This window comes from Danio rerio, chromosome 24, assembly GCF_052040795.2.
Source record: "Danio rerio strain M-AB ecotype USA chromosome 24, GRCz13ab, whole genome shotgun sequence".
In the NCBI taxonomy this organism is placed as follows: Eukaryota; Metazoa; Chordata; class Actinopteri; order Cypriniformes; family Danionidae; genus Danio; species Danio rerio.
Window position 1 is genome coordinate 39,093,420 of NC_141044.1, and position 27,509 is coordinate 39,120,928.

A 27,509-nucleotide genomic window follows, 5' to 3' on the forward strand; every position below is an offset into this window, starting at 1 on the left:
GTGATATAAACACACCCAGTCCATTTTTTTTAATTTAAAAACATAAAAACGGTGGACCAATTGGAACGGTTTTCAGACCGACCGCAACTTTACGTAGGAGTGCGGTCCCCCACACCCACTGAATTGATTGACAGCTGCGCGCATTGACATGTCCCGGTAGTCACGTGTATAATCATATCAACAAGACCAGACGTGCGCAAAGCAACTGGGAATAAAAGGTCTGTTCAGTTTGCTAGGATCATCATCAAATGTGATCATGAGTGAGTTTCACATGTTTAAACTGTTTTAAAACAGTGCATGTGTGTAATGAAGTACAGCGATTTACTTCATCTTTACTTCGTCAGCATAGACACATTTCAAAACAATTATAAAAGACGCTTCAATCCCGGTTTGTGGACGTTAAATCAGGTTTATTTTGTACATTAAAATAACAGATTCGCCGGCCACGGCGAAGGGCTATGCGTCAGCGCCGTAGCATACGCCGGCGTTTGACGCAGAAGTATAAATCAGCCTTAAGGCCTGTAGAAACGGTAGGCAGGGAGGACTCGCCTTAAAGGCGCAGTACGACAATACAGCCCCCTGGTGCAAAAATGTATAAAATAGAATCTTGTAAAAGGTATAATGTAAAATCTGATGGGTGTTTTGAGCTGAAACTTTACAGACACATTCTGGAGACGCAAAACACTTATATTAAATCTGAAAAAAGGGGTAATCTAGGTGCCCTTTAACTCACTGGAAAGAAAAATTTTAAAACAGATAGTATAAAACAAAAAGTGTTAAAATTTTAATTATGTTTAGTTTGTTGCATATAGTTAACTATATGTATGTGCTGTGGGTTAAAGGTGTTTCAATCCGGCTACCACTGCAAATATATATCAAACCTGTGCTTTTCTTATGGATGTCAATGGTTACTAGCATTCTTCAAAACGTCAGAAGAAAAAACAACTCTTAAACCACTTAAGGAGTCATTTGTAAGCAAATTTTTTAATTGTGGGTAAACGATCCCTTTAATTTCCTCAAATTTTTCTTTAATCATAACAACAACCATAAATGCATAAATAATAACCCAACATTTGAATAACTGTATATGGCTTTGTATTTAAATTATTTACTTGTGAGCTCGGATGGTTTTCAAACATTCCCATTTTTTGGTGCTCCACACACAGATAAGACCATCTTGTCCTCCGCTGAGCAAATGGGACGTCCCATAGAACTCCAGACAAGAGATGGTACCTGCCGAGAAAGTTGAAACAAATATAAATTAAATAAAGTAGTATAAATGTCGATGCAGACCACAAATGGAAACCAAATTAGATTTTTTTTTTCACCATAATTTACATAAAATCTCCTCACCATCATGGTGCAGCAAAGCCCCATGCTCAGTTTTCTTGCACATATCATAGAGCTGAATGGTTTCATCTTTGCTTCCAGTGGCGATGAACTGATTACTGGATGAGACTGCGTTCAGTGATGCTGTGTGTGCATGATGGGTGAAGGTGGGCTCAATTGTCCACTCCTAAAATACACATAAAAACCCTTAATAACAGCATTGGAGTAAACCCCCATAATAACAGCTTCTACACCTCTGAAAAAAAAAACTGCACAACTGTGCCTCGCACAGGTGAGTGGGCTTGATAAACCACCTGTAGAAAACAATCTTTCACTTGCACCAGTTTTGTACATTGGCACAAGAGATTTTCTTACAATCACTCCATAAGCCTGTCACAATAATCAATATATTGATAATATTACTCCAGTTCTTTCATCCTTGCATTGGCTCCCTATTAAATATCGTACAGATTTAAAAATTTTATTGACTTCCTACAAAGCCCTGAACGGCTTGAAGAGCGTACTTGGATTGTGATGATATTAAATTGCCATTCTGGCTTTATACTGTATAATGAGTGGCATAAAGTGGTCTTAAATTGACAATAATATCATTCATCACAATATATTTTTCTGCAAAATATCATACAACAAAAAGCAAATATTGTGAGAGGCACTCTATTTTTAATAAAAAAAGCATTTATGAAGCGTGCATTTACGAAGTGTGCCTCACACAGGTGAGTGGGTTTGACAAACCACCTGTAGAAACTCTTCGATCTCATAAATAAAAGAAAAACACTACCCACTGTTTACTTCAGCCCTTAATTCTTTGATCACAACAAGTTAATTTGTAAAATCAGCACTTGTTGCATAACTTGCCTCTTCTTGTTGAATCACTGAATGTCACCTCTATTTTAAGTCACTTTGGAAAAATGTTGCTAAATGTTAATGTACAGTTGAAGTCAGAAATATTAGCCCCCTCTTTATTTTTTTCCCCAATTTCTGTTTAACGGAGATATTTGTTCAACACATTTCTAAACATAATAGTTTTAATAACTAATTTCTAATAACTGATTTATTTTATCTTTGCCATGATGACAGTAAATAATATTTGACTAGATATTTTTCAAGACACTTCTATACAGCTTAAAGTGACATTTAAAGGGTTAACTAGGTTAATTAGGTTAACTAGGCAGGTTAGGGTATTTACGCAAGTTATTGTATATTAGTGGTTTGCTCTGTAGACTACTGGAAAAAAATATAGCTTAAAGGGGCTAATAATTTTGACCTTAAAATGGTGTTAAAAAAATTAAAAACTGCTTGTATTTCTTGCCGAAATAAAACAAATTAGACTTTTTCCAGAAGAAAAAATATTATCAGACATACTGTGAAAATTTACTTGCTCTGTTTATCATAATTTGGGAAATATGTAAAAAAAGAAGAAGAAAAGTCAAAGGGGGGCAAATAATTCTGACTTCAACTGTATATCCTAAAGCTTATTAAGGTAAAGTTGGTTTGAAATTCACACATTTGAATTTTGGCGTTGAATAATTCAGTGAAGCAGAAATTTAAAAGGCTAATATTGTTTTATTATATTAGAGTACTGTCATGAGCACAACATTTGTTACTTGCGAACAAATATTTTGACAGTAAAACACATTTTAATATAATGTGTATTATAAAATGATATGAGAGAACATTTTCATTTAAGGGAAGTGTTTAAAAAGGGGTCTTCAATAGAAACGTTTGAATGTTCATCGTTAATCAATGTAAAACAAGATGACATGGTGGCTAAATAATCAGCTCTGTCTGTCGCCTCAAAGTATGAAGGCTGCTGGTTCGAGTCCCGACTGGGTCAGTTGGCATTTATGTGTTGAGTTTGCAAGTTCTCCCCGTGATGACGTGGGTTTCCCCCACAGTCCAAACACATGCGCTGTAGGTGAATTGAAGCAACTAAATTGGCTGTAGTGTACAAGTGTGAATGAGTGCTTCCCAGTACTAGGTTGAAGCTGGAAAGACATCCGCTGGACATATGTTGGATCCCTGATGAATTAGGGACTAAGCCAAAGAAAAATGAATAAAGTAAAATATTGTATGCGACTCTGTTCAGTGTTGTTGTTATTTGTGTTTTTAACTTTGTACAATGAATGTTAATTAAGAAACCAATATAATTGCATGCTATATAGTATAGATTTTGCCAGAAATGTAGTTAATGTTGCTGATAAAGCAATAAAACGAGAATAAATAAGTTTTTAAGCACAACATGATACTGATACCTATACATCAACTACACTTTTAATATTTGGTCTGAAATCTCATGTTTGACTCCAAAATAACATTAGCACTACTTACCTCACTGTGAACAATGCTGTACTTTGATAGTCATTTTTATAACGAATAATTTGACGTTGTTATTAAAATGTAATATTAATAAATGTATTTTTTTAATTCCCCCAAAACTAGTAGAAGATTTTGTGATGTATTTAAAGACATTATGAGAAATAAAAAAGCCAAAAAGCAAGACATTTATATTCATTAGATGATTTTGGTTTCATATTTTGAGAACTTTAACTTCCCTGCTACTTAAGTTTCTTTAGCATTTTTTTTGCTAATTTTTGTTATTTTATTTATGTTGTATTATTAACGAGGAAGGAAAGATTGTGAATGTATGTAATCTGATTGTTATCTCAGTTTTTTTGTGTAATTCTAAAAGGTATTGATGCCTTTCTGTTATTGTTCAAGAATTGTTAATAAATAAAAAAATAATAATTAAATAAAAATAACATGATAGTTATTATTGGATGCTAATATGATTTGCCTATGTATAATTTGCACATAATGATATCTAAACTTATATTAAGAAGGTGGAAGTCTGAATGTGCGAATATAAAACCAACATTACCCCTATTTGGCGCCTCAGAACTTAAAAAAACGCCAAAGTATAAGACACGAATACAGAGAAGGCTAAATATTAAGATTATTCTATATATGAACTACTAAAAAAAGTTTAGAAAAGTATAAATACCTCATCAGCAGGACACACTCGATATCCAAACACGATCTGCTCATAGCAGCCAGCGACTAACTCGATATGATCCCCCATGACTGTAAAACACTCGCTCATACAGTTAACGTTACCGATGACGCGCTGTCATTCATTAATATGAACTATTTATGAATCGGTTATACCTGATGATTATAATAAGTCATAAAAAACTACGGTCTGCTGAACGCAAAATACGGTTCACATGTTCACAGCAACGTGCAGGCAGACATGTTTTACCCAATGGTTTTACCCTTTAACGCCCACCGGAAGTTGATTAATTCATGATAAAAGTTCATGTCTCCGTAAAAGTCATGACAATAGCGAACTCTTCAGACAGACAAGACATCATGACAAAGATGAAACCTGTGTTTAATTAAAATCAAAATTGTTAATATTTCTGTTTAATAGAGAAACAATGATATTTCATTGTAGTTCCTATAATAGTTTGTCTTCTTCTGGAGAAAGTCTTATTTCTTTAAGTTTGACTGTAATGAAAGCCTTTTTATTATTAATTTGACATGTTTTGCGATGAAATGTAATAGTCCTGTTAAAATATTTCTTTTTTCAATTTGCTTAATTATCCAAGCTTGCCTAAATAACATAGTTAAGCCTTTAAATAGCACTTTAAGCTGAATAATATCTTGAGAAATAACTACTAAATAATATTTAACATCATCCTATCAAAGACAAAAAAAAAATCTTTCTGTTAAACGTAATTTGAGAAATATTTGAAAAATAATTAAAATTTCAAAGGAGGGCGAATAATTTTGCCATCAATTACATGTACATAATTAACTAAGATTTAGAAACCCAAAAATACCTTTACTGCAAAAAAAAAGATGCTTTTCTTACTTGGACTAGAAACAAGACAAAATATCTAAAGATTCTCATATGAACAAATTTTTGTTTTCAGAAATAATATGCCAATATTAAGTGAGTTTTTTCCTTAAAACAAGCAAAATAATCTCGTTTTTCTTTTAACAAAAGATTTATTTTGCCCTTTTTAAGGAAAAACTTATTTAATTTTGTCATATTATTTCTGAAAACAAGACATTATGCTTTGCTTGTCTAAAAAATTCTTCTTGATTTGAAATTCTTGATTTAAGTGACTTTAAATGTGGCATGGTTGTTGGTGCCAGACGGGCTGGTCTGAGTATTTCAGAAACTGCTGATCTACTGGGATTTTCACGCACAACCATCTCCAGGGTTTACAAAGAATAGAAATATCCAGTGAGCGGCAGTTCTGTGGGCACAAATGCCTTATTGATGCCAGAGGTCAGCCAGACTGGCTCCAGCTGATCTCGTTACAACCAAGGTCTGCAGAAGAGCATCTCTGAACACACAACATGTCCAACCTTGAGGCAGAAGGGCTACAGCAGCAGAAGACCACACCAGATGCCACTCCTGCAGCTAAGAACAAGAAACTGAAGCTACAATTCACACAGACTCACCAAAACTGGACAATAGAAGATTGGAGAAACGTTGCCTGGTTTGATGAGGCTCCATTTCTGCAGCGACATTCGGATGTTAGGGTCAGAATTTGGCATCAACAACATGAAAGCATGGATTCATCCTGCATTGTATCAATGGTTCAGGCTGGTGGTGGTGGTGTGATGGTGTGGGGGATATTTTCCTAGCACACTTTGGGCCTTTTAGCACCAATTGAGCATCGGGTCAACGCCACAGCCTACTTGAGTATTGTCTAATTATCCTAGCTTGCCTGATTAACCTAGTTAAGCCTCTAAATAGCACTTTAAGCTGAATAATATCTTGAGAAATAACTAGTAAATATTATTTAACATCATCATACCAAAGACAAAAGAAATCTTTCTGTTAAACATCATTTGGTAAATATTTGACAAATAATTAAAATTTCAAAGGTGGCCGAATAATTTTGCCATCAACTGCAAGTACATTTAAGAAATTAAACTTTAGCAAACCAAAATACATTCAGCTCATTTAAACTTTGGCTTGTGTTTGCCTTATTTTTTTCTTTAATACAACTTAGCTTACATATACATGTATACCCTACAAATGGCAGCTCGGTGGCTCAGTGGTTAGCACTGTCGCCTCACAGCAATAAGGCCACTGGTTTAAGTCCCGGCTGGACCAGTTGGCATTTCTGTGTGGAGTTTGCATGTTCTCCCTGTGTTGGTGTGGGTTTCCTCCACAGTCCAAACGCATGTGTTATAGTTGAATTAGGCAAGCTAAATTGTTCATAGTGTATCATGGAGCATTTCTTCTTTAATTCTGAGATAGACTTGAGCTGAAAGAGGGGAGTTTCATGACCTCTTAAAGATCCATTTGTAGTCACTTTCATGTGTAAATTAATATAATTCAATCAAAATACATACATACATACATAAAATCAATCTAAAAGATATTAAAACGTAAATGGAATACTATGACCGGGCAATCGTTTCAAATCATCACACTTAATGCGTCTTAGAAACAAATGAATCAGATTCATTCGGGCAGAGTTGTGCAAATACCAGCGACTTCTTCGAAATCACTCGCCATCCACCAAAGTCAATGCCATGCATGTAAACCTCTGCAAAATGCACAGGCAACACAGCGATTCAGGAAAATACGCTCTCTTTGAAAATAGCTGACGTGATGCGGGGGTTAAAGGGAGATTTCGATGGCAAATTCATGATGTTTTTTTCAACCTGAGATTCAAAAGTCGTCGCCTCACGACCGAGGCATTGCTTACAGTAGAAAAAAGCTCTTCCTGTGTGTTCTAGAAAGAAATACTTACACCGATTCTGCAATTGTGCACTGGACTACATGGCTTCCACTAAACGGTGAGTCCTAAAATAGGCTGCAACCTAAACCTGAGAGAACATTTCAGATGTCTTTCTCCGAGGGATGCATCAGTTATAATTAATTATTGAAAAACTGGCCGTGAAAGTGTCCAACTTTGCATCCTGTAAGGAAGCTAGGCCAATTTTTGTAAAACGAATACTCTTAACAAAAAGAGCCGTTGTTGTGTGTCTGTTTCTCTCTTTTGTGTTCTCTCGCATCATGTTTGCATTGTTTGGTTGAGTGAAATAAGGTCTTGTTAGTCCATTTCTCTTCTCAAATGTTAACATTATAAAACTCAGCTCTGTTCTGTTGTCCTCATCCTGTCAGGTTGAGCGTTTGCCGCTGACAAAGTTGTAGACCAAAAACTGAGAGGTTCCACAGTAATGTGTTGCAAAGAGTTTGCCGTCTGGTGTGGGGTCAGAGAAGGCGATTTCATCTTTACTTAGATGTGACCCATAGATGAAATTGTTCCTGGAGAAAAAAAAAAAAAAAAAAAAAAAGAGTAAACATTAAGCTATAAGGGTAACAAAAAAACAACAACACTTATACACTATAAAGTGCTTGGAGTCGGTAAAACTGTTATTGAAATAAAATAAATTATTTCTCTAATGAAAATTATTTCCTGTCTCTGAGGTCCTGAGAGAGTTCTTTGGTCTTACCCATGTTGGAGAGTTTGGAATCTGTCTGATTCTGTGAACAGGTATCTTTCACACAGGTGATTAGTTAGAACAGGTGTCTTCAATTCAGGTAACAAGTTGATTGGGAGTGTCTAACTCAGTGGTCACAAAACTTGTTCCTGGAGGGCCGGTGTCCTGCACATTTTAGCTCCAACCCTAATCAAACACACCTGAACAAGCTAATTAAGGTCTTACTAGGTATACTTGAAACATCCAGGCAGGCGTGTTGAGGCAAGTTGGAGCTAAACCCTGCAGGGACACCGGCCCTCCTGGACCGAGATTGGTGACCCCTGGTCTAACTGGTCTGTGAAAGCCAGAACTCCTAATGCAGGGGTCACTAATCCTGGTCCTGGAGGGCTGGTGTCCCTGCAGTGTTTAGCTCTAACTTGCTTTAACACACCTGCCTGAGTGTTTCAAGTATACCTAGTAAGACGTTGATTAGCTTGTTCAGGTGTGTTTGATTAGGATTGGAGCTAAAATCTGCAGGACACCGGCCCTCCAGGAACATGTTTGATGAGCCCTGTCCTAATGCATACTAGGGGATCAAATACTTATTTCCCTCAATGAAATACAAATCAATTAATATATATTCTTTAAAGTTATTTTCTGGATTTTCTCTCCATGTTAGAATACATCTACCATTAAAAGTACAGAATGATCAAGTCTTTATTAGTGGGCAAACCAACAAAAGCAGCAAGGGATCAAATACTTTTTACTCTCCCTGTATATATATTATTTATATATACACACACACAAAGTTGGTGTGTAGTCAGAATTATTAGCCCCTCCTTGAATTGTTTTTTCTTTTTTAAATATTTCCCAAATGATGTTTAACAGAGCAATGACATTTTCACAGTATTTCTGATAATATTTTTTATTCAGGAGAAAGTCTTATTTGTTTTATTACAGCTAGAATAAAAGCAGTTATTAAATTTTTAAACACCATTTTAAGAACTATATTATTAGCCCCTTTAAGCATTTTTTTTTTGATAGTCTACAGAACAAGGCATCGTTATACAAGAACTTGCCTAATTACCCTAACCTGCCTAGTTAACCTAATTAACCTAGTCAAGCCTTTAAATGTCACTTTAAGCTTTATAGAAGTGTCTTGAAAAATATCGAGCCAAATATTATTCACTGTCATCATGGCAAAGATAAAATAAATCAGTTATTAGAGATGAGTTATTAAAACTATTATGGTTAGAAACGTGGTGAAAAATCTTTTCTCCGTTAAACAAAAATTGGGGAAAAAAATAAACAGGGGGGCTAATAATTCTGACTTCAACTGTTTGTGTGCGTGTGTGTGTGTGTGTATTAATGAATTATCATAAACATGGTAAAGCATTACTTTTTACATAAATATGTATTTAAATGTGCAACATCTACAGTTTTAAACGGAAAAATGCATTATAATAGGTAAATTTAATTGTTGGTATGCACATTTGTATGTAAATTTGGAAACTGCAATAAAAAACAAAATAAAAAAAAACAATAAAATGAAATAAGCTGAAAGACATTTTTAATCACATTTGTAAACATAATATTTAAAAAAAAAATGTATTATTAGGTTTTCACCTTTAATGTAAAGGACAGTAAAGATTATTGACAGGAAAGATTGACACAGGACCTCGAGGTGGGAATCGAACTTGGGTCGCCATAAGCACTGGAGTACATGCGTCGACGCATAACCACAACTAAACTTTTTTTTAAAAATATTTAAAATATTTGACTAGATATTTTTCAAGATAAAGGCTTAACTAGGCTAATTAGTTTAAAGTTAGGTTAATTAGGCAAGTCATTGTATAATGATAGTTTGTTCTGTAGGCAATCAGAAAAAAATATAGCTAAAAGGTGCTAATAATTGTGAAAAAATGTGCTTTTATTCTAGCCTAAATAAAACAAATGAGACTTTCTCCAGAAGAAAAAATGTTATAGGAAGTGATGTGAAAAATTTCTTGTTCTGTTAAAACATCATTTGAGAAATATTTGAAAAAGAAATTCACAGGAGGGCAAATAACTTCAACAACACTTAATTTTTAAGCATATATTACCACACGGCAAATGCACACTAGAATGACTGATAAAAGTATACTTTAGGCTTAACTGGGCTTTTAGTCATTCATATCATCCTATAGATTACCTGAGGCACTCAATCATGCGTGAGGCGATGCCCCTCCGTCTCATCATGCTGAACACCCAAATGCGGCTGATGCCACAGAGCGCAGGTTCGGGAACAGTAGAGCAGCACCAGGCCCTCTGACGCTCATACATCACCTTCTCTCTTTCTGAACCCTCCAGCACGGACTCCTCAATAACCCTGTAGCCCTGCACACAGCACACAAAACAAGGCCGTCCGATCTACAGTAGACTTCAAGAAATATCACACAACAAAAAAGCAATTCACAATGACTTCAGTTAGTTTACAAACTCACTGAAAAATTTGTGTTTTTTAAAATTTATTCTAACTATTTATTCTTTCTAAAAATTAATAAACAACAAAATGCAAGAGGTAACATAGTCAAGTAAGTTAAATTCTCTAGAAATTCTATAATTAATTGATGAACAGTGTAATGAAACACACGCATGCAATTCAATATATTCAGGTGTACACTTAATTTGATAACTATTCATAACAACTACTTATTTTTTAACAAATTTCCTACAAATTAGGCTTGAACTATAGCTTATATAAAACACAGGATCATGTTAAAAAAAATCAAAGCTTATTAATATAGTTTTAAATATTAAACATTGTCATTCTTGGTGTGAATGGAGCTTTAAAACCTTAACTGTCATTGAACTTCACACTTGATATATGCATATGATAAATAGATTTTGTCAAGATAAGTTCAAGTTTAGACGAAAAAAATATAAAAAAATGTACTGGTAAATGTCCCACCTGTGCTAACAAAGAATATTTGGGATTCTGCACAAGTTGTTTATTAATTTCTGTCATGTCAACTCTCTAAGAGATTTAGTATGTGTGTACATACATACATACACACACACACACACACACACACACACACACATATATATATATATATATATATATATATATATATATATATATATATATATATATAAAAATATATATATATATATATATATATATATATATATATATATATATATATATATATATATATATATATATATATATATATATGAGTAATATCACACGAGAAGCAGTGCGATATGGCTGTATATCGGCACTGGTGGGAGGCGTGCTTAGTGCCGCTACCAGTGCTGATATACAGCCATACCGCACTGCTACGAGTGTGATATTGCGTTTATACAACAGTTTGACGGCATAATTGTGTATATAAAAACAAAATCAAACATGGAGTCTCAAAAACCATTTTGTATGAGGAACTACTTTCTTCTGCGTTGGATTCAAATCATAGGCTGACAGTTAAACAGCTGAGCAAGCATCTTTTACACTAGATCTGTAGTGTCTGCTTTTTGCTGGTTGTATGTGGGCGGAGTAATACACAAAGGGTAAAGAGGCTGTACGGGTGCTGATATTACTTAAATATATCACGGCTATCAGCCAATCAGATTCGAGAAACAGACAGAACTGTTGTATAAATATAAATATAAATAAATATATATATATATATATATATATATATATATATATATATATATATATACATATACATATATACATACACATATATATATATATATATATATACATATATATATATATATATATATATATATATATATATATATATATATATATATATATATACACATACATATGTGTTTGGTCTTGGTGGAATAAATCTGCTATGCTGCTGCTGCTGCTCCTATAATATTTATGGCAGAGCAATTATTGAGACCTGCTACTGCAAGTATATTCACAGACATGCACAGACAGCAACTAATCTCCTGCGCTATTTAGTTCATGACCTAGGAGCAGATTAGGTGACTTGTCAGCCTACGCAAGCATAGAGTTTCCAGACAGAACTTTGTAGAACAGTTAAAACACAATGATAACATTTTTTAAACACATTTGTAAGTTTACACCAATAGGAATGCTAGTACACTGATCAGCTGACCTCTTGTATGTGCTCTGCTATAAGGCAGCCTGCGACTTTCTTATCATTTGAAATGAAGAGGAAGGTTTTGGTCTGTGACGGGACTTTGCTCTCCACTTGCTGGAAGCCCAAATCATTATCCACCATTTCTCTGATCTCCTCAACCTTAAGTCAAACAAGTCAAATATTAGAAACAATTAAAATATACGTGTCAGCAAAACATGCAATACAGCCACATCAGATGTGCACGAGGAAGAAACCCGTACCTTTTTCAATGCATACTTCGGATCATCAGGGAGAACAAGAATAATCTTGCCATCAGGATATTCTCCCAGGATCCTCTCTTTTTTCCAGCCCTGCACCAGATATTACAATAGATTTTGAGACATGGGTATGTGGTTTAGTTTAAGATTTCATTAGCCCCATCTTAAAAATATGATCCATGCGCAACATCCTATGCTAAGAAGAGAATCATTTGTTATATCAATAAATATAAATAAAAATACAGTGATCTTAAAGGATATATCGCAAAGCAGATCATGTGAGTTTTCAAAAAACAAACAAACTCATTTGCAGTTTCTTACACTGTAGACTTTTTACATTAAACGACAGCTAAGTTGTTAATCAAATAAGTGCCTGAATCTTATGTATTAAAATATTGCCGCTTGAAAAAACAAATTGACTAAATAAGTTGTTATATTTTCAAATATTTTGCCGGTAACTACCTCTCTGCAACTCACCCAGGGTCACCCACTGAAGGTGAGCAGAGCTGCACCCAGTTAGTACCTGGATGGGAGACCACACGAGAAAGCTAGGTTGCTGCTGAAGTGGTGTCAGTAAGACCAGCAGTGGGCATTCAACCTGCAGTCATTGTGGGTTTGGTACGCTTTTATGGCAGTTTCTACTGTTAAAAGCCGTACCGAACCATACCGTACCAGTTTTTCCGGCACCCTTTCGAAAGGGTACTAAACACGGGAATTGGTACCAAAAGGCGGAGCTAGATGCGCAGCTGAACGCAATTGGTTTACAGATATATGTCATTCGCTTACACAACAAGCCAGAATGAAAACAAAAGAGCTGCCATGTTTAAAATACACAGCCAAGAGATCTTTTACATCGTAAATATATATACATATAATAACGAGCCATGGTTGACCCGGGCTCAAACAAACCTTGTCGTCTTGATGAACAGCCACAATGCCAAGAAGAAGAGCAGAATTAGTTGTGCCCCTTAGTTTTTTTACGAGCCAGTCTGAAGCGAGAGCGGTTTTGCTTTCTTGCTTGCACTCATATTGACGTGCGTCTATATTTGAAATAACAAACTTCTTGAGCTCATGATAATAACGTGCGCTTGATTATTGACTTGCTTTTCAAACCTGATCCTGTCAGAAACTGACAAACGTGAGAGTGAAGCGTGAAAAAAAAGGAGAAGCCGGAAAAAAGGGGCACATTTTTTCAGCAAACGTGAACAAACTGCCGTGTTTAACTATTATCATCACATTTGGACTATTATGACCTCAGGGGTCTGTTCTTCGTACCTCGTTTGAATGATCTAAGATGATTTGGCAGATCCTGGATCTGTTAATCTTGATAACTGATCTCTCGCTAATTTGGTTCTTCAAACAAGTTCGCGAATCAGAATAGAATGTCTGGATGAACTGATCTGAGATCGCTGCGTGTGTTGTGAAGGACAGATCTATCGATCCTCGAGATCATGATCAGCAATACAACGATTGGCTAACGGCACAGCAGCGTAATGACATCATCTGATTAATATTCAATTATCCATGTGAGCAAAATTACATCAAATGAGCAGTAAACAGTTTGTTAAATATGACACGCAATAACCTTCCACATTTGTTGTGAGCGGCAGGCTTTACTCTTTCATGTGTCAAGTGTATTCATCATGTATTTCAATGCATATCAGTGTATTTAGTTCTACATTCAGAAAAGATTTTCTTTATTATAGTAGCCTTTTTTATTTAAATTTTTAATTATACACAATTTGTACTAAAGCGGTCTAAAAAGTTCATATCAATAAGTTTTCTCTTTGCACCACCAGGTGGCAGTCTTTGTACTTTCATTTCGAGGGTGCAGATTGCGTAAGTTTTATTAATATGTATAACTTTATTTATTTTATTAATAACTATAACTTTATATATATAGTTAAAAAATATTTACCATTTTCCCAAGTGTATATAACTACTACTGTAAGAAAATATCAGCATTCGGAACATACTTTCTCTATTATCTTTGCTTGAACTGAGGCGATCTAATCCTGTTTATATGAATTGAACCGGCTCCCGACCAGGTTTGACCTAGCAGAGCTGTTGCAATGACAACAACTCTCGGATCAGCTTTGAAGAACGAAACGATCCTGGATCATGTCAAATCGTAAATATCCAAATCCAGCTAACTGGTAATCCACGTACGAAGAACAGACCCCTGAATGACGGAATTACTAACAGAGGCTACACGTGCTGCTGAAGATTACAGACACAGATGAGAGGTTTGCGCTGACTGTAGGCTTTATTTTGTGTTGTTTTTGAACCTAAATAAGAACTAAATGTCTGCTGTGTGTAGTTCTTTAGTTGGTAACATATCAGAGACTGTAAGGAGCTGTATGTGTTCATATATGTTCATTTATTTATTTATTTAATATAATTACAGACATTACAATAGGCTTTTTCGCTCTCTCATTGATCTGCAGTTACAATCAAATCCTGTTCATAGAAAAGTTACTAATAAACATTTATACAGAAGTATTTATGTGTATAAAGCATATGTTTTGTGATAAGTGCTTTTCATATGATATGCAAGGACCTGTACAGCTTTACTGTAGACATTTTCTCGTGCGAAAACTGAAACTTTTTGTCATACACCATGCCCACCAAAAGGGGTACCCTTGGTAATGGAAACACAAGCCTGATAAAGGTGACCTGTACTGACCCAAACCGTACCATACTGTACCAGTCAGTTAAAACGAGCCATATACTTCTAAGTGAGCACGGTCCTTTCGGATAAGACGTTAAATAGAGGTCCCAACTCTCTGTGGTTGTTAAAAATAACCCTAACCCTAACCCCCTACTCTTTTTCGAAGGACATCCTGGCCAAATTTGCCCACTGGCCTGTCTTTCATGGCCTCCTAACCATCCCCATATCATAATTGGCTTCATCACTCTGTCTCCTCTCCACCAATCAGCTGGTGTGTGGTCTGGCGCAATTCAAGACAATCTTTTAACAATCTTGTCGAAACAGCATCTACATGACATAGTAAATAAATCTGAATCGCATAATAACAGACAGACGCAATAGTTTGTCTCCCAACTCACCACATATCTGACGGCGCTGATGAACTGGTTGTGGAAGAGGAGGTGTTGGGATTCGTCTTCGGCGCTGGTAGGAGAGTAAAGCATCCCACACACGTTACAAGTGACCGCACCAAACGCCTTCTGACCCGCTTCCTGCAAAGCACAGGAAGAGTTAAACATAATGCCATCAAACAAGAGAGCTCTTGTGTAATACAATATACAATAACACACAGTCTATAGCAGGGGTTCTCAACTGTTTGGCCATGGGACCCACATTTTTACATGGTCATCAAGCCGCGACCCAAATTTTTAGGAACTATAATACAATTTTAGCAATTATACTTTATTTGTATTTATTTTTAACATAAACAAGTAGTGAGATACATCATAAGATATTCACCAAGACTTACAAATAAACACTATTTTATTGTTGTCATTTAACAAAATGGATCAAATTATAAAAATATTACAAAGTAAAAACGACAAATACTGTTAAAATCAAACTGTTAATAAAATATGTTTTCTGGTTTCTAAATGTTGTTTTAATTCAGAAGGTTTCATGCTCTCTTATGAGAGCACCTCACTACATATGACACCAAGGCTTTAAGTCTTTTTTGTCGTCAATATATATATCCATACTTTACATATTCGGGGTCATACTTGCGCTTGACATATTTGTTGCAATAGTTAAATGAAATTTCACATGTTACCGTTTGACATGTGAAATTTCATTCAATTATTGCAACAAATATTTTTTGTTGTTGCGCACGCATTTCAAAATAAAAGTCCGGTGAAAATGTAAACTTTTGTTGTTGTTTTTTAAACACACACTCCACGACCCACTAAAAATGTTCCCGCGAAAAACTGGTCTATAGGCTACATTACAAGAAAAAACAATTATACATTTTGCTTTTTTGTTTTTTGGTGCTGGGCAGATTATAAGCAATTAATCACAAGTTTGTGCCCACATTATATGTGTGTGCGTGTTTATATGTATATATAAATAGACACATGCATGCATTTATTTGAAAAAACGTTTATTTATATTTAGATTTAAAATACATGTGAATATGATACAAATGATATATCAATTTAAATATTTATGCAAAAAATGTTTTGCATTCATGTGTGTGTATATTACATAGACATAATACATTAGACATATAACTAATGTCAAAACAACTTTTATTTTGTATGTGATTAATGGCGATTAATATTTGCCTAGCATCATATAACTAATGTCAAAACAACTTTTATTTTGTATGTGATTAATGGCGATTAATATTTGCCTAGCATCATATAACTAATGTCAAAACAACTTTTATTTTGTATGTGATTAATGGCGATTAATATTTGCCTAGCATCATATAACTAATGTCAAAACAACTTTTATTTTGTATGTGATTAATGGCGATTAATATTTGCCTAGCATCATATAACTAATGTCAAAACAACTTTTATTTTGTATGTGATTAATGGCGATTAATATTTGCCTAGCATCATATAACTAATGTCAAAACAACTTTTATTTTGTATGTGATTAATGGCGATTAATATTTGCCTAGCATCATATAACTAATGTCAAAACAACTTTTATTTTGTATGTGATTAATGGCGATTAATATTTGCCTAGCATCATATAACTAATGTCAAAACAACTTTTATTTTGTATGTGATTAATGGCGATTAATATTTGCCTAGCATCATATAACTAATGTCAAAACAACTTTTATTTTGTATGTGATTAATGGCGATTAATATTTGCCTAGCATCATATAACTAATGTCAAAACAACTTTTATTTTGTATGTGATTAATGGCGATTAATATTTGCCTAGCATCATATAACTAATGTCAAAACAACTTTTATTTTGTATGTGATTAATGGCGATTAATATTTGCCTAGCATCATATAACTAATGTCAAAACAACTTTTATTTTGTATGTGATTAATGGCGATTAATATTTGCCTAGCATCATATAACTAATGTCAAAACAACTTTTATTTTGTATGTGATTAATGGCGATTAATATTTGCCTAGCATCATATAACTAATGTCAAAACAACTTTTATTTTGTATGTGATTAATGGCGATTAATATTTGCCTAGCATCATATAACTAATGTCAAAACAACTTTTATTTTGTATGTGATTAATGGCGATTAATATTTGCCTAGCATCATATAACTAATGTCAAAACAACTTTTATTTTGTATGTGATTAATGGCGATTAATATTTGCCTAGCATCATATAACTAATGTCAAAACAACTTTTATTTTGTATGTGATTAATGGCGATTAATATTTGCCTAGCATCATATAACTAATGTCAAAACAACTTTTATTTTGTATGTGATTAATGGCGATTAATATTTGCCTAGCATCATATAACTAATGTCAAAACAACTTTTATTTTGTATGTGATTAATGGCGATTAATATTTGCCTAGCATCATATAACTAATGTCAAAACAACTTTTATTTTGTATGTGATTAATGGCGATTAATATTTGCCTAGCATCATATAACTAATGTCAAAACAACTTTTATTTTGTATGTGATTAATGGCGATTAATATTTGCCTAGCATCATATAACTAATGTCAAAACAACTTTTATTTTGTATGTGATTAATGGCGATTAATATTTGCCTAGCATCTTATAACTGACTTACATTGCTGGACTGTGCTGCTGGACTTTCAGAATTGGGACTGTTTTTGTCCTCTTTCTTCTGTTCTGGTTCAACACTATGAGATGACAACAAAACACCACAGATGTTTAACAGATCTGACAATATGGACTTCAGTTTTTTAGAATAATAGAAAGAATGTTAACAGACATGCTTCTATTGATATTCATTTGATTGCTAAGATAATTGCACAACATTTTGGGCTGCTGGGGAAAAAAACTTTCAAAAATGTATAATCATTTTCAAATTAAATACAATTAAAATATTGGCTATATTAAGGATGCCTAAATTTGATCCTGGAAAGACGGGGTCCAGCAGATTTGACCTTCAATCACAATCAAACACACCTGAATCAGTTAACCAAGCTCATCTAGGTATACTAGAAACTTCCTGGTAGGTGTGTTGAGGCAAGTTGGAGCTAAACTATTACTATTAAAATAATATAAGAAATATTTCATTTAAACCTTTTCAATTACCTGTTGCTGTTTTCCAGTTGTGTTTGTTGGGCAGTTTCTTGCTGAGGAGATGATTTCGACTTACTATCTGTGAACACATGCATCACAAAGAATTAAACTAACAATAAAACAAAACTAATAAAATGTTTACAAATAATAAAACACATTCTGTAGTAGTACACATAATGAAATGTTGTGCTCTACTCAAAAATGAAGTTACACCTATTATTTTACTTATTTTACTTTCACTTAATATTTTAAGCTTATGTAGTTACAGTGTAACTATACATTTAACTACAGAGTGATATTAATTAATTCATTAAATGTGATCACTATAGAGTTGGGGTTAGATTTAGGATAAGTTACATGTAACTATGCATAATTCATTGTAATTACTATAGTAAGTGCGTAGAACGTAATTACGTCACCTTAAACTAAAGTGTTACCAAACAAACAAGTCAATACAATCTTTACCTGCGGTAGTGGGAACACACAGCTTTCTCTCCACTGCTGGTTTGGGCTGCACTTTAGCTGATGATGGGGATTGTTCTGCTTTACCCTGTGATAATAACACATTTTACACAATTAGTCACAAGAGGTTACTTTAACACAACATGGTGCATCCACAACCTGTTCAGGTGCTTCAATGCAATGCAAATTAAATGCATTTAAGCCTTTAATTATCATTATGATCTGTTACCGGTAGGGCTGGGCCGATAAAACTATATTATATCAAATCGCAATAAAATGTATGTCAATAACAATGACTAGCTCTTGACTTTTTTACTCTATAATGATCTAAGAGCCAAACACACAACAGAAATGTGCAACAATTTTGTACTGTTATTGTCTCTTTTTATTTTTGTTTGTTAACTGTCATAAAAATTTAATAAATAAATCTTATAAAAAAAAAAAGAAATGTGCAACAATGCTAAAAGTGTGTTCAAATTATAGATGCACCAAGTTTTTTGCCCACAGAAAATTTTGCGTCCACAAATACGTTATGCCATTTATTGGACCTTTTAATTTTTTTGTGGCTTCAATCATTGTTAGGGTACTCTTTTAAATCTGGAAGCATTAACAACTCATATTGAAATATGTATCGTTATCATTCAATATGAAAAAATATTTATTGAGATGGCATTTTTTGCCATATCGCCCAGCCCTAGCTGTAGGTCAAACAGTGAATCACAGAGAAGTAGAAATTATACTTAAGTGACAAAAAAAAAACAATGTTTCCCAGATTTTTTTCACACAGTTATCTATGGGATTTATAGAAAATGATATGAAAAACAGAAAGCATCCAGAGGCTGTTTGCCAGAATATGAAATTGTTTGTTGGACATTTATTAGATCCTCATGTTTGTTTTATACTGACCAACAAAAAATGCAGCAAAATTAAGATACAAATAATAGCAAATGAAACTGGTTCCCAACACAGTCAGCGGTCAAACATTTGACCCACTTATTTCTTTATGACAAGTAAAAATATTAACAAGTACTAGCCTATTTAAACTAAATAAAGTACTTAAAAAATGGCTACAACGCTGTTCTTTGTTTTCATCCACTTATTTTTATGCACATCTTGAAATATTGCATAAAAACCCCGGGATGGAAATGCCAAGATGTGCAGTAATTTTAAAATTGCGCATAAACGGAGAAGGACAAACTTTTTATGCGATGAGAAAAGATGTGCAAAAACTATAATTTAAACGCTTTTACTTAATAAATTCCAGTGTGCCCATAAAAAAAAGGCATGCGATTTTCCTTCAACAGATCATGTGATAATAAAAATAGCAGAAAGTGACAGGTACTGTATAATTGGGTGAATGATGTGGTCTAAAAGTTTTTAATACAAAAAAAAAAAAAGATGACAACCATCTTTGATGGAAAACATCAGCAGAATGTACAAATCTTCCAAGAACTGTAAGTGGAGATGATTCTAAAAGGTTATGACTATGATATGATATGTCTAATGTGTTCTAAGATGCAAGTAAGTTATTATATAAGAAAAAAGGCTTTCTTCTAATGCTGCAACTTCCTCTTTTTTATATATATTTGGTGCCAGTTTATTAGCAAGTGATGATTTTGTTCTTTCGGACTGGTTGGATGGAAATGCTGCTTTTTTTGCTAAATGTTTCATGCGATGTTTCAGTTTTATGCATAAATTTAATATGCATCTTTGAATGGAAACATGGCTATTGTTGTGTTGTGCAGTGCAACACATTCACAACTCTGCCTACTGCAGTGCAGGGGTGTTGGACAAGTGTTCAAAAACAGTATACCATCACTCAACCTTTTCAAACTTCTTTTTGCCCTCAAAAATGCTATACTGTATCCTGGGATCTCGAAAATTATACTGGGACCTTAAAGCAGGTGAACTCCAGCAGCAGAGGAAGAAAACACCAGTTGCACTTCTGTCCGCTGAGAACAGCGAACTGTGCATCCTGCCTTGTAATAGCAGTTCTGCGGTTTGTGGTGTGATGGTGTGAAAAATATTTTCTTGACACACTTGGGTATCAACTGAGCATTGTTAAAATTCCACAGTTTTGTTTCTGACCACAGTGTACCCATCCACTAAACCTGACATGAGTTCACTAAACTCAAACTGCCTCCGCAGCCTGAAGGCAAAAAGAGATCTAACTGGGTAATACTACTAAGATATACCAATTTAAAGTGCCTTGTGAATGCATTTCCAACATTTATTGATAAATAAAAGGTTCAAAATAACTGGATTTACTTTTTGTTTTATAATGTTACTGTTATTATTGATTAGGGCTGCACAATATCTGGTTTTAGCATTGATATCGCAATGTGAGAATCCACAGTTGACACATTGCAGGTCTGCAATACATTATACTATACAGAAGTTGACCAGACATCAAAGTCAACAAAATTGTGGAGTGATTGTAAAGTTTAAACAAAGTTTGCATTTGCATATTTTTTAAGGTGTGAACATTCATTCATTTATTTTCTCGTCGGCTTAGTCCCTTTATTAATCCAGGGTCGCCACAGCGGAATGAACCGGCAACCCATCCAGCAAGTTTTTACGCAGCGGATGCCCTTCCATCTCTGGGAAACATCCACATTCACACACTATGGACAATTCAGCCTACCCAATTCATCTATACCGCATGTCTTTGGACTGTGGGGGAAACGGGAGCACCCAGAGGAAACCCACGTGAAGGCAGGGAGAACATGCAAACTCCACACAGAAACGCCAACTGAGCCGAGGCTCGAACCAGCGACCTTCTTGCTGTAAGGCGACAGCACTACCTACTGCGCCACTGCTTACCCCAGGTGTGGTTATTTCAAGCTAAATTAAACCATTTGTGCACAAAAAAATGTCATGTTTGTAGCGTAAACATTAGTTGTATATAATTATTTACACATTGAAGACTAAACAGAGTTATTTTACAATTGAGATTTGAAATTAAAGTCTTCAGAATAAAAAAACTCAAAATGTTGTGTGAAATTTGTCAAAAATGAGCATTTTACCCTATGTTTATGTTCAGTTATGTCACTTTAAAGACAATAACAAGAACTTTGGCATAAAAGGATTGAACCTACAGACAGGGGCCTAATAAATCTCAGATGACATTTAGAGGTTTTTGCATCTTCATTTGAATATTCAATTTCTGTGCCTGAACACTCCCCAGACAACTATAAAGCTGTATTGCAATTGTATCTTTGCTCTACTGTATTTATCAATGCCTGTTATTTGTTTATTACATTTTATGCAGATTTGCTCACCTACAAAATCATCCCAATCAAATTTAAAACTTAGAATTGTTTGTAAATACAGCTATTAAAGTCATATTGGAAAGATCATTGCGATATTTTGTTTTTATGCAATATCCATTGTGATACAATTTCACCATATGGTTTAAATAGGTCTATTTGGAACGAATGCATTAATTTAAATTGATTGGGATAATTGTGTAGGAGAGTGAATCATGCATAAAAAATAATTAACTATTGACTGTGAATTTCTGTGGAGTCTAGTAGTATTCAGAGGTACAGAATTCGATCAAATGCAAACTACTGCATTGACTTCATGATAAAAATAATTCAACACAATCTATCTATTAAATGTACTAACAGTAGGGCTGTATGATTAATCAAAAAAGATCACAATCTCGATTCGACCCTACACACGATCTTAATTTAGACTCTCTGTAATTCAGCCAATGATGTTTTTAATTTTAGGAGTAGCATAAAAGCAATCACACAAGTCTTCACATTGTTTTATATATGTTGCTCAGCAACATGGACACCTCCAAATGGTGAAAGTGTCACATACTGTATTTATAAGGTAGAATTCACCCAAAAATGTCATTTCTGTCTTCATGTAATGATGTAAATGTGGTTGCGCATGAGCTGATGCACTGTTTGTTTACTACTGAGAGAGTGTGCGTGAATCTGATAAAGAGAAATGTCTTATTTTACCAGTAAAAAATGATCTAATGACGTCGTCAATGACAAATGACAAGCACATGTCTCAAACATAATAATTCAACTTCAGAATTAAGAATAGTTGTATTCTGATGTAATCATATTACGGTGCATTAACATTTTCTTTTCAGCTTAGTCCCTTTATTAATCTGGGGTTGCCACAGCGGAATAAACTGCCTGTGCATTAACACCCGGGACAAATAGAAGTCTGTTCAAGTCCACCATTCCAAGTCTATACAAAATGTAACATTTTACCCAACAGTAGACCTACACATAGGCCTGATATTATTGCTGTTTACCATATGTTACAATAATAATAGCCTACTCATATTAACCTTTACTTTACATCTACAGAATCGAGAGAAAATCCTGATCTTGATTTTAAGCAAAACAAATCGCGATTCTCATTTTCAGCCCTAACAGACAGTACAATTTCTTGTTCATAATATGCTTTAAACACACTTAAAATGCTCAGTCACAAGCCTTAAAACATGCATTTTTGCAAATGAAAAACTTGCTCTCCATTATGGTTAAAATTTATGACACCATTTATCTGATGTGTTCTGAATTGTGGAGCTGATAACTATAATTCCAGACCAGCGATGTAACTATTAAGGTATCATTGGAGAAACAATATATTGTTCAGCCTTAACAGGATTTTTGCAGGTTTCACAAAGTTAAATTTAAGACTTTTTAGGACATTTTTGAAACCATTATGAATACAATTTTAGGTTCACACAGGGCTAAATGCTAAGGAATTTTTTAAAGGTCCCTGATGAAAAAGATTTCTTAATTGCCCTATTAAAAAAATATTAGATTTTAATACATTTAATAATACAATATTATATATATATATATATATATATATATATATATATATATATATATATATATATATATATATATATAATTTTTTTTTTTTTTGATATTTCTTGGTAAAATATTTTAAAAATTGTGTAAAAACAAGCAAGCTTAAGTTGTATCCATACACTTTTTTTTTAACATAAACTTTCTTTAAAATAATAAAAAATTTAACAAATGTTTTAAAAACTATAATAAACTAAATCTATGCTCAACAATCTGTCCAGGTCCCTGTCCTTAGCAGTAAATATATGGAGCACTTTTAAACAAATGTTATTGTAAGGAAAATAGATGAACCATTACGGTAAATTAAGTTAAAAATTACCTTTTCAAATAAAAAGTTTCAAGTTGTATTGAGATGGAATGTTGATGATTGTAGGGGCTTTGGCCAGATTGGGTAGCAATTTAAGAACAAAGGAAAATTAAGACCAATTTAAAAAAGATTTGAGACCTACAACACAATGTTTGAGTAAATTTAAGACTTTTTAAGGCATACAATTTTGATTTTGAGATTTAAGACATTTTAAGACTCAGTGGAAACCCTACTTAAGTCATATGGTAAAATTGTATTTATCGATAAATAGCAGAAAAAACAATTATCACAAAGTTTTTGCAATACTATGCAGCTCTACATTTGATAACACATCCTTGTTGAATGAAACAATACATTTTTTCAGTGTGTTTGCATCTGCATACGTCTTTTACCTCATTTTTGGGTGCTGCTGGTTTAGCGGTGTCCTCTTCAAAACCGTCGAGCTCAAAGTCATCTGGTGAATACTTGCGTCTGGGAGTGTAGGGTTTATACTCCACCACTGGTTTGGGTTTCGGGCTGGTGATTCCATTAGGCATGGGTGGCGCCTGAGCCGGGAGCACCCGTTTGGGTTCAACCGAGCCAACTTTTGGCACACTTTCTGTAGTAGGAACCTGGGCAGGGGTGGTGGCAGAGCTGGGCGAGACTGACGAAGCATCGCTCTCCTTTTGAGAGCCAGCCTGATTGACCTGATCAGACTTCAGCTTCTTCACACGTGTCCAAGTCAGCTTATCCCGCTGAAGCTCCACCTGCCTGAGCCTCTGAAAGCGGGAGAGTTTCTTCTTCTCCTGTGTTTTGAGAGGCACAGACATCTGGCTAAGAAAAAAACGCTTCTTAGGCGTACCGTCCTCAGGCCTGGGATCAGCGGTCTCTTCATTAGGTGTTCCAGGAGGAGCCGTGTTTTCAGAGACCACCTCCTCAGGTTCACACGTCTCAGTTTCAGAAACCTCTTTATTTTCAGACACCTCCTTAGATTCACTTGCATCTTTAGATTCACTCAGATCTTTTGATTCATGCACTTCCTTCGATTCACTCGCATCTTTTGATTCACTGACTTCCGTACACTCACTCACGTCTTCAGATTCATGATCCTCCTGTTGTTGCTCATTCGTTGTCTTGTCTGAAGCTCCTGGAGCATCAGATGCGATGTCATCTGCGATTTCCTCACAGAGAGCCAGAAGGTTGAAGTGTCTCGGTGGGGGTTTCTTGGCGGCAGCCGCTCTTTCCTCAGCTAAAGCTGCCAGACGTGCTTTCGTTCGAGCCTGTGGGTTCATCGCTTGCTTTTTTGGAAGCTCTTGAGAAGAGTCTGTTGCACTTTCTTGGGGCAAAGAAGGTGAAGAATTGACCTCTTTACAGGCCACACATTCGCTTGTTTGCTTTTTCGACACCTCCTCTTGATCGCCATCCAAATCCTCGTAGGTTTCAATCTCCACAACACAGTTTTCAATCTCTACATCATCATCATCCAGAAATGCATCCGAGTCTTGAAGAAACACTTTGGCCACGTCTGTGCTTTGCACACTGTCCTGCAGTGAACATGTGTTCACTACTTCCAACTCATCCATTTCAGAAATGTCTTTGCCAGAGAATGAGTGTTTAGTGAGGCTGGACTCTTGAATGACTTTGAAAAGAGCCTCTAGAGGTGGAGGAGATTTGCTCATCACGTCTACGCTGACGGTAATTTTCTCAACAGGCTCTGCTTGCAGCTCTTTTTGCTCTTCAGCTTTGCTTGCTTGTGTATCGTGAAGCGCCTGTATTTCACTTTTATTAGCCACATGGATTTTGTCAGGTTTAGGTAGCGTGATCTCTTCAGCCTGCATGTCAAACAATCGTCCGTAATTGTGCTCTATTTGCACAGGGAACATGGCTGCTACTGTTTTGATGGTTTCAGAGATGATGGGCTTTTCTCTCTTTACTCTTGAAACATACTTCTTGTTTCCTTTTTTCAGGACAGGCATTTTTTGAGAGGACTTCTCCTCAGAGACTTTAGCCTTCTCCCCATCTTTCCGCCGTCTTGCTCTAGTGCCTTTTTTTAGTGGTGTTTTCAAGCGAGAGGACCGTCGAATAGGCTTTCCATTTTCTTCCCTTGAATCTATCTGATGTTTCTGTCTTGATGGCTGTACTTCCAGCACTTTACTTTTTGGTGGTCTTCCTCTTTTAGGCTTTTGAGATTTATCAGACTCCACGAGATTTCGGTCCAGCTTTGTTTTTTTAACTTCAGGTTCAGAAGAAGACATCTTTCTTTTCTGCCCAGGCATCCTGAAGATAAAGAGACAAGACATGTAATGTACATCTATGACAATAATACAGTTAAAAACAATACACAATCACAATTATAAGGACATGTTTGCTTTTAAAAAACATTGTGTAAGTTCTATGTAAGAAACATTAAATATTATTATTTAAAAATAAAAAACTATGTGATAATTTACAACTAAATTAATCTAAATAGAATGAGAATACCACTACAATAACATTGACAATAACAACTAACAATTTGCAGCTAATAAATTTGTTTTAAAACACTACTACAATAACAGTATGGTCTATATCCATGTTCTTTTACAATTATGCAAATACACAATATAACGTTAACAGTTAAAACACAATAATCTGTCAGCAGCTCACAGTCTCTGTTTCTTCAGTGAACTGAACACAATTCATTTTTTCCCATTCCAAATTAACAACATTACGTTATGGTGATATGAACAGCATCTAACGGGCTTTCAATAAATGAATGACAGTCCTGGAATTAAATCCTGATAAAAGAGTCTCATCAGTTTGACGTCGAGAAGAAAGTTAGCAGATCTGGCTAGCATATCTGGCTAACTCTGTTAGCTCACTCCGTAAAAAACTAACGACACTCGCCACTGACAATACGATCTAATAAATAAGTAAATGCGAGTTAAATGCTACTATTATGACAAGTCAAAAAGAAAAAAGTGTAAAAGTGTACAGCGCAGAACTTACCTATCTATTCCTGTTTCTAAACAACAGCTGTTTTCCGCTGTGTGGAGCAAAGTTTAGCCTCACTTCCGGCGATGCGTCTTCTTCGGCGAATCCGCTGCGGATGCGAAAGACAAACGACACCTAGCAGACTAGAGTAAAGCGAAATGTGATTATCCCAGTTGTCTAAAACAAACTGTTTTTTAATGTGTTGCTCAGTGTTTGGATTTGAATATTTTTGTATTGTTTTTTTTATTTCACTGTATTTTATTGTTTTTATATGCGTTATCTCTAAGCAGGATTATCAATAAACTAAAGCTAAAACCATAAAAAAACATGTTTGTAGCATGTTTGAAGACACACACACACGTGTATATATATATATATATATATATATATATATATATATATATATATATATATATATATATATATATATATATATATATATATATATATATATTATTCATCTTTATTTGTTCGTTCTTTCTTTCTATGAATTAGGCCACCCAGACCAATTGTGCAGGATCTCACAAAAGTCTTTAATCAACCATATTTTCCTGTACCAGCTTTATTTTTTTG

At 34.6% G+C, this 27,509-nt stretch overlaps 2 protein-coding genes across 5 annotated transcripts in view; both read right to left on the bottom strand.

Annotated features, from left to right (window-relative positions):
- The window catches only part of pak1ip1 (PAK1 interacting protein 1), a 379,523-nt gene that overhangs the window by 14,925 nt on the left and 337,089 nt on the right, over nt 1-27,509 (bottom strand). The window contains exons 1-3 of one of the 3 annotated variants that reach the window (XM_087308223.1): nt 4,352-4,611; nt 1,354-1,516; nt 1,113-1,233 (exon numbers count right to left, since the gene is read on the bottom strand). In XM_087308223.1, coding sequence (XP_087164349.1) covers nt 1,113-1,233; nt 1,354-1,516; nt 4,352-4,450 — 383 coding nt within the window. In that variant the 5' untranslated portion in view covers nt 4,451-4,611. 3 annotated transcript variants of the gene reach the window in all.
- On the bottom strand, nt 6,687-27,006 carry esco1 (establishment of sister chromatid cohesion N-acetyltransferase 1). 2 transcript variants are annotated; one of them, XR_015525303.1, is made up of 10 exons: nt 26,952-27,006; nt 24,377-26,240; nt 18,831-18,915; nt 18,378-18,444; nt 17,887-17,959; nt 15,236-15,367; nt 12,170-12,259; nt 11,925-12,068; nt 9,858-10,179; nt 6,687-7,973 (listed from the first exon to the last, which is right to left on the bottom strand). XR_015525303.1 is itself a non-coding variant. In XM_087310086.1 (10 exons), exons 2-10 carry the CDS (start codon nt 26,237-26,239, stop codon nt 7,501-7,503), a joined length of 2,787 nt encoding a protein of 928 aa, XP_087166212.1. In that variant the 5' UTR covers nt 26,240; nt 26,952-27,006; the 3' UTR covers nt 6,687-7,500. The 2 variants fall into 2 exon arrangements, 1 of the variants encoding a protein (XP_087166212.1); XM_087310086.1 differs by having other exon boundaries at nt 6,687-7,648; nt 9,995-10,179.

What these genes read in the sequence shown, in the direction of transcription:
- esco1 (XM_087310086.1), bottom strand. Translation starts at nt 26,239, where the DNA reads ATGCCTGGGCAGAAAAGAAAGATGTCTTCTTCTGAACCTGAAGTTAAA. An exon ending in TCAGCGCCGTCAGATATGTG is followed by an intron (nt 12,260 to 15,235) that starts GTGAGTTGGGAG and finishes TATCTGGTGCAG; the next exon opens with GGCTGGAAAAAAGAGAGGAT. An exon ending in TAGCAGAGCACATACAAGAG is followed by an intron (nt 10,180 to 11,924) that starts GTCAGCTGATCA and finishes TGCTGTGTGCAG; the next exon opens with GGCTACAGGGTTATTGAGGA.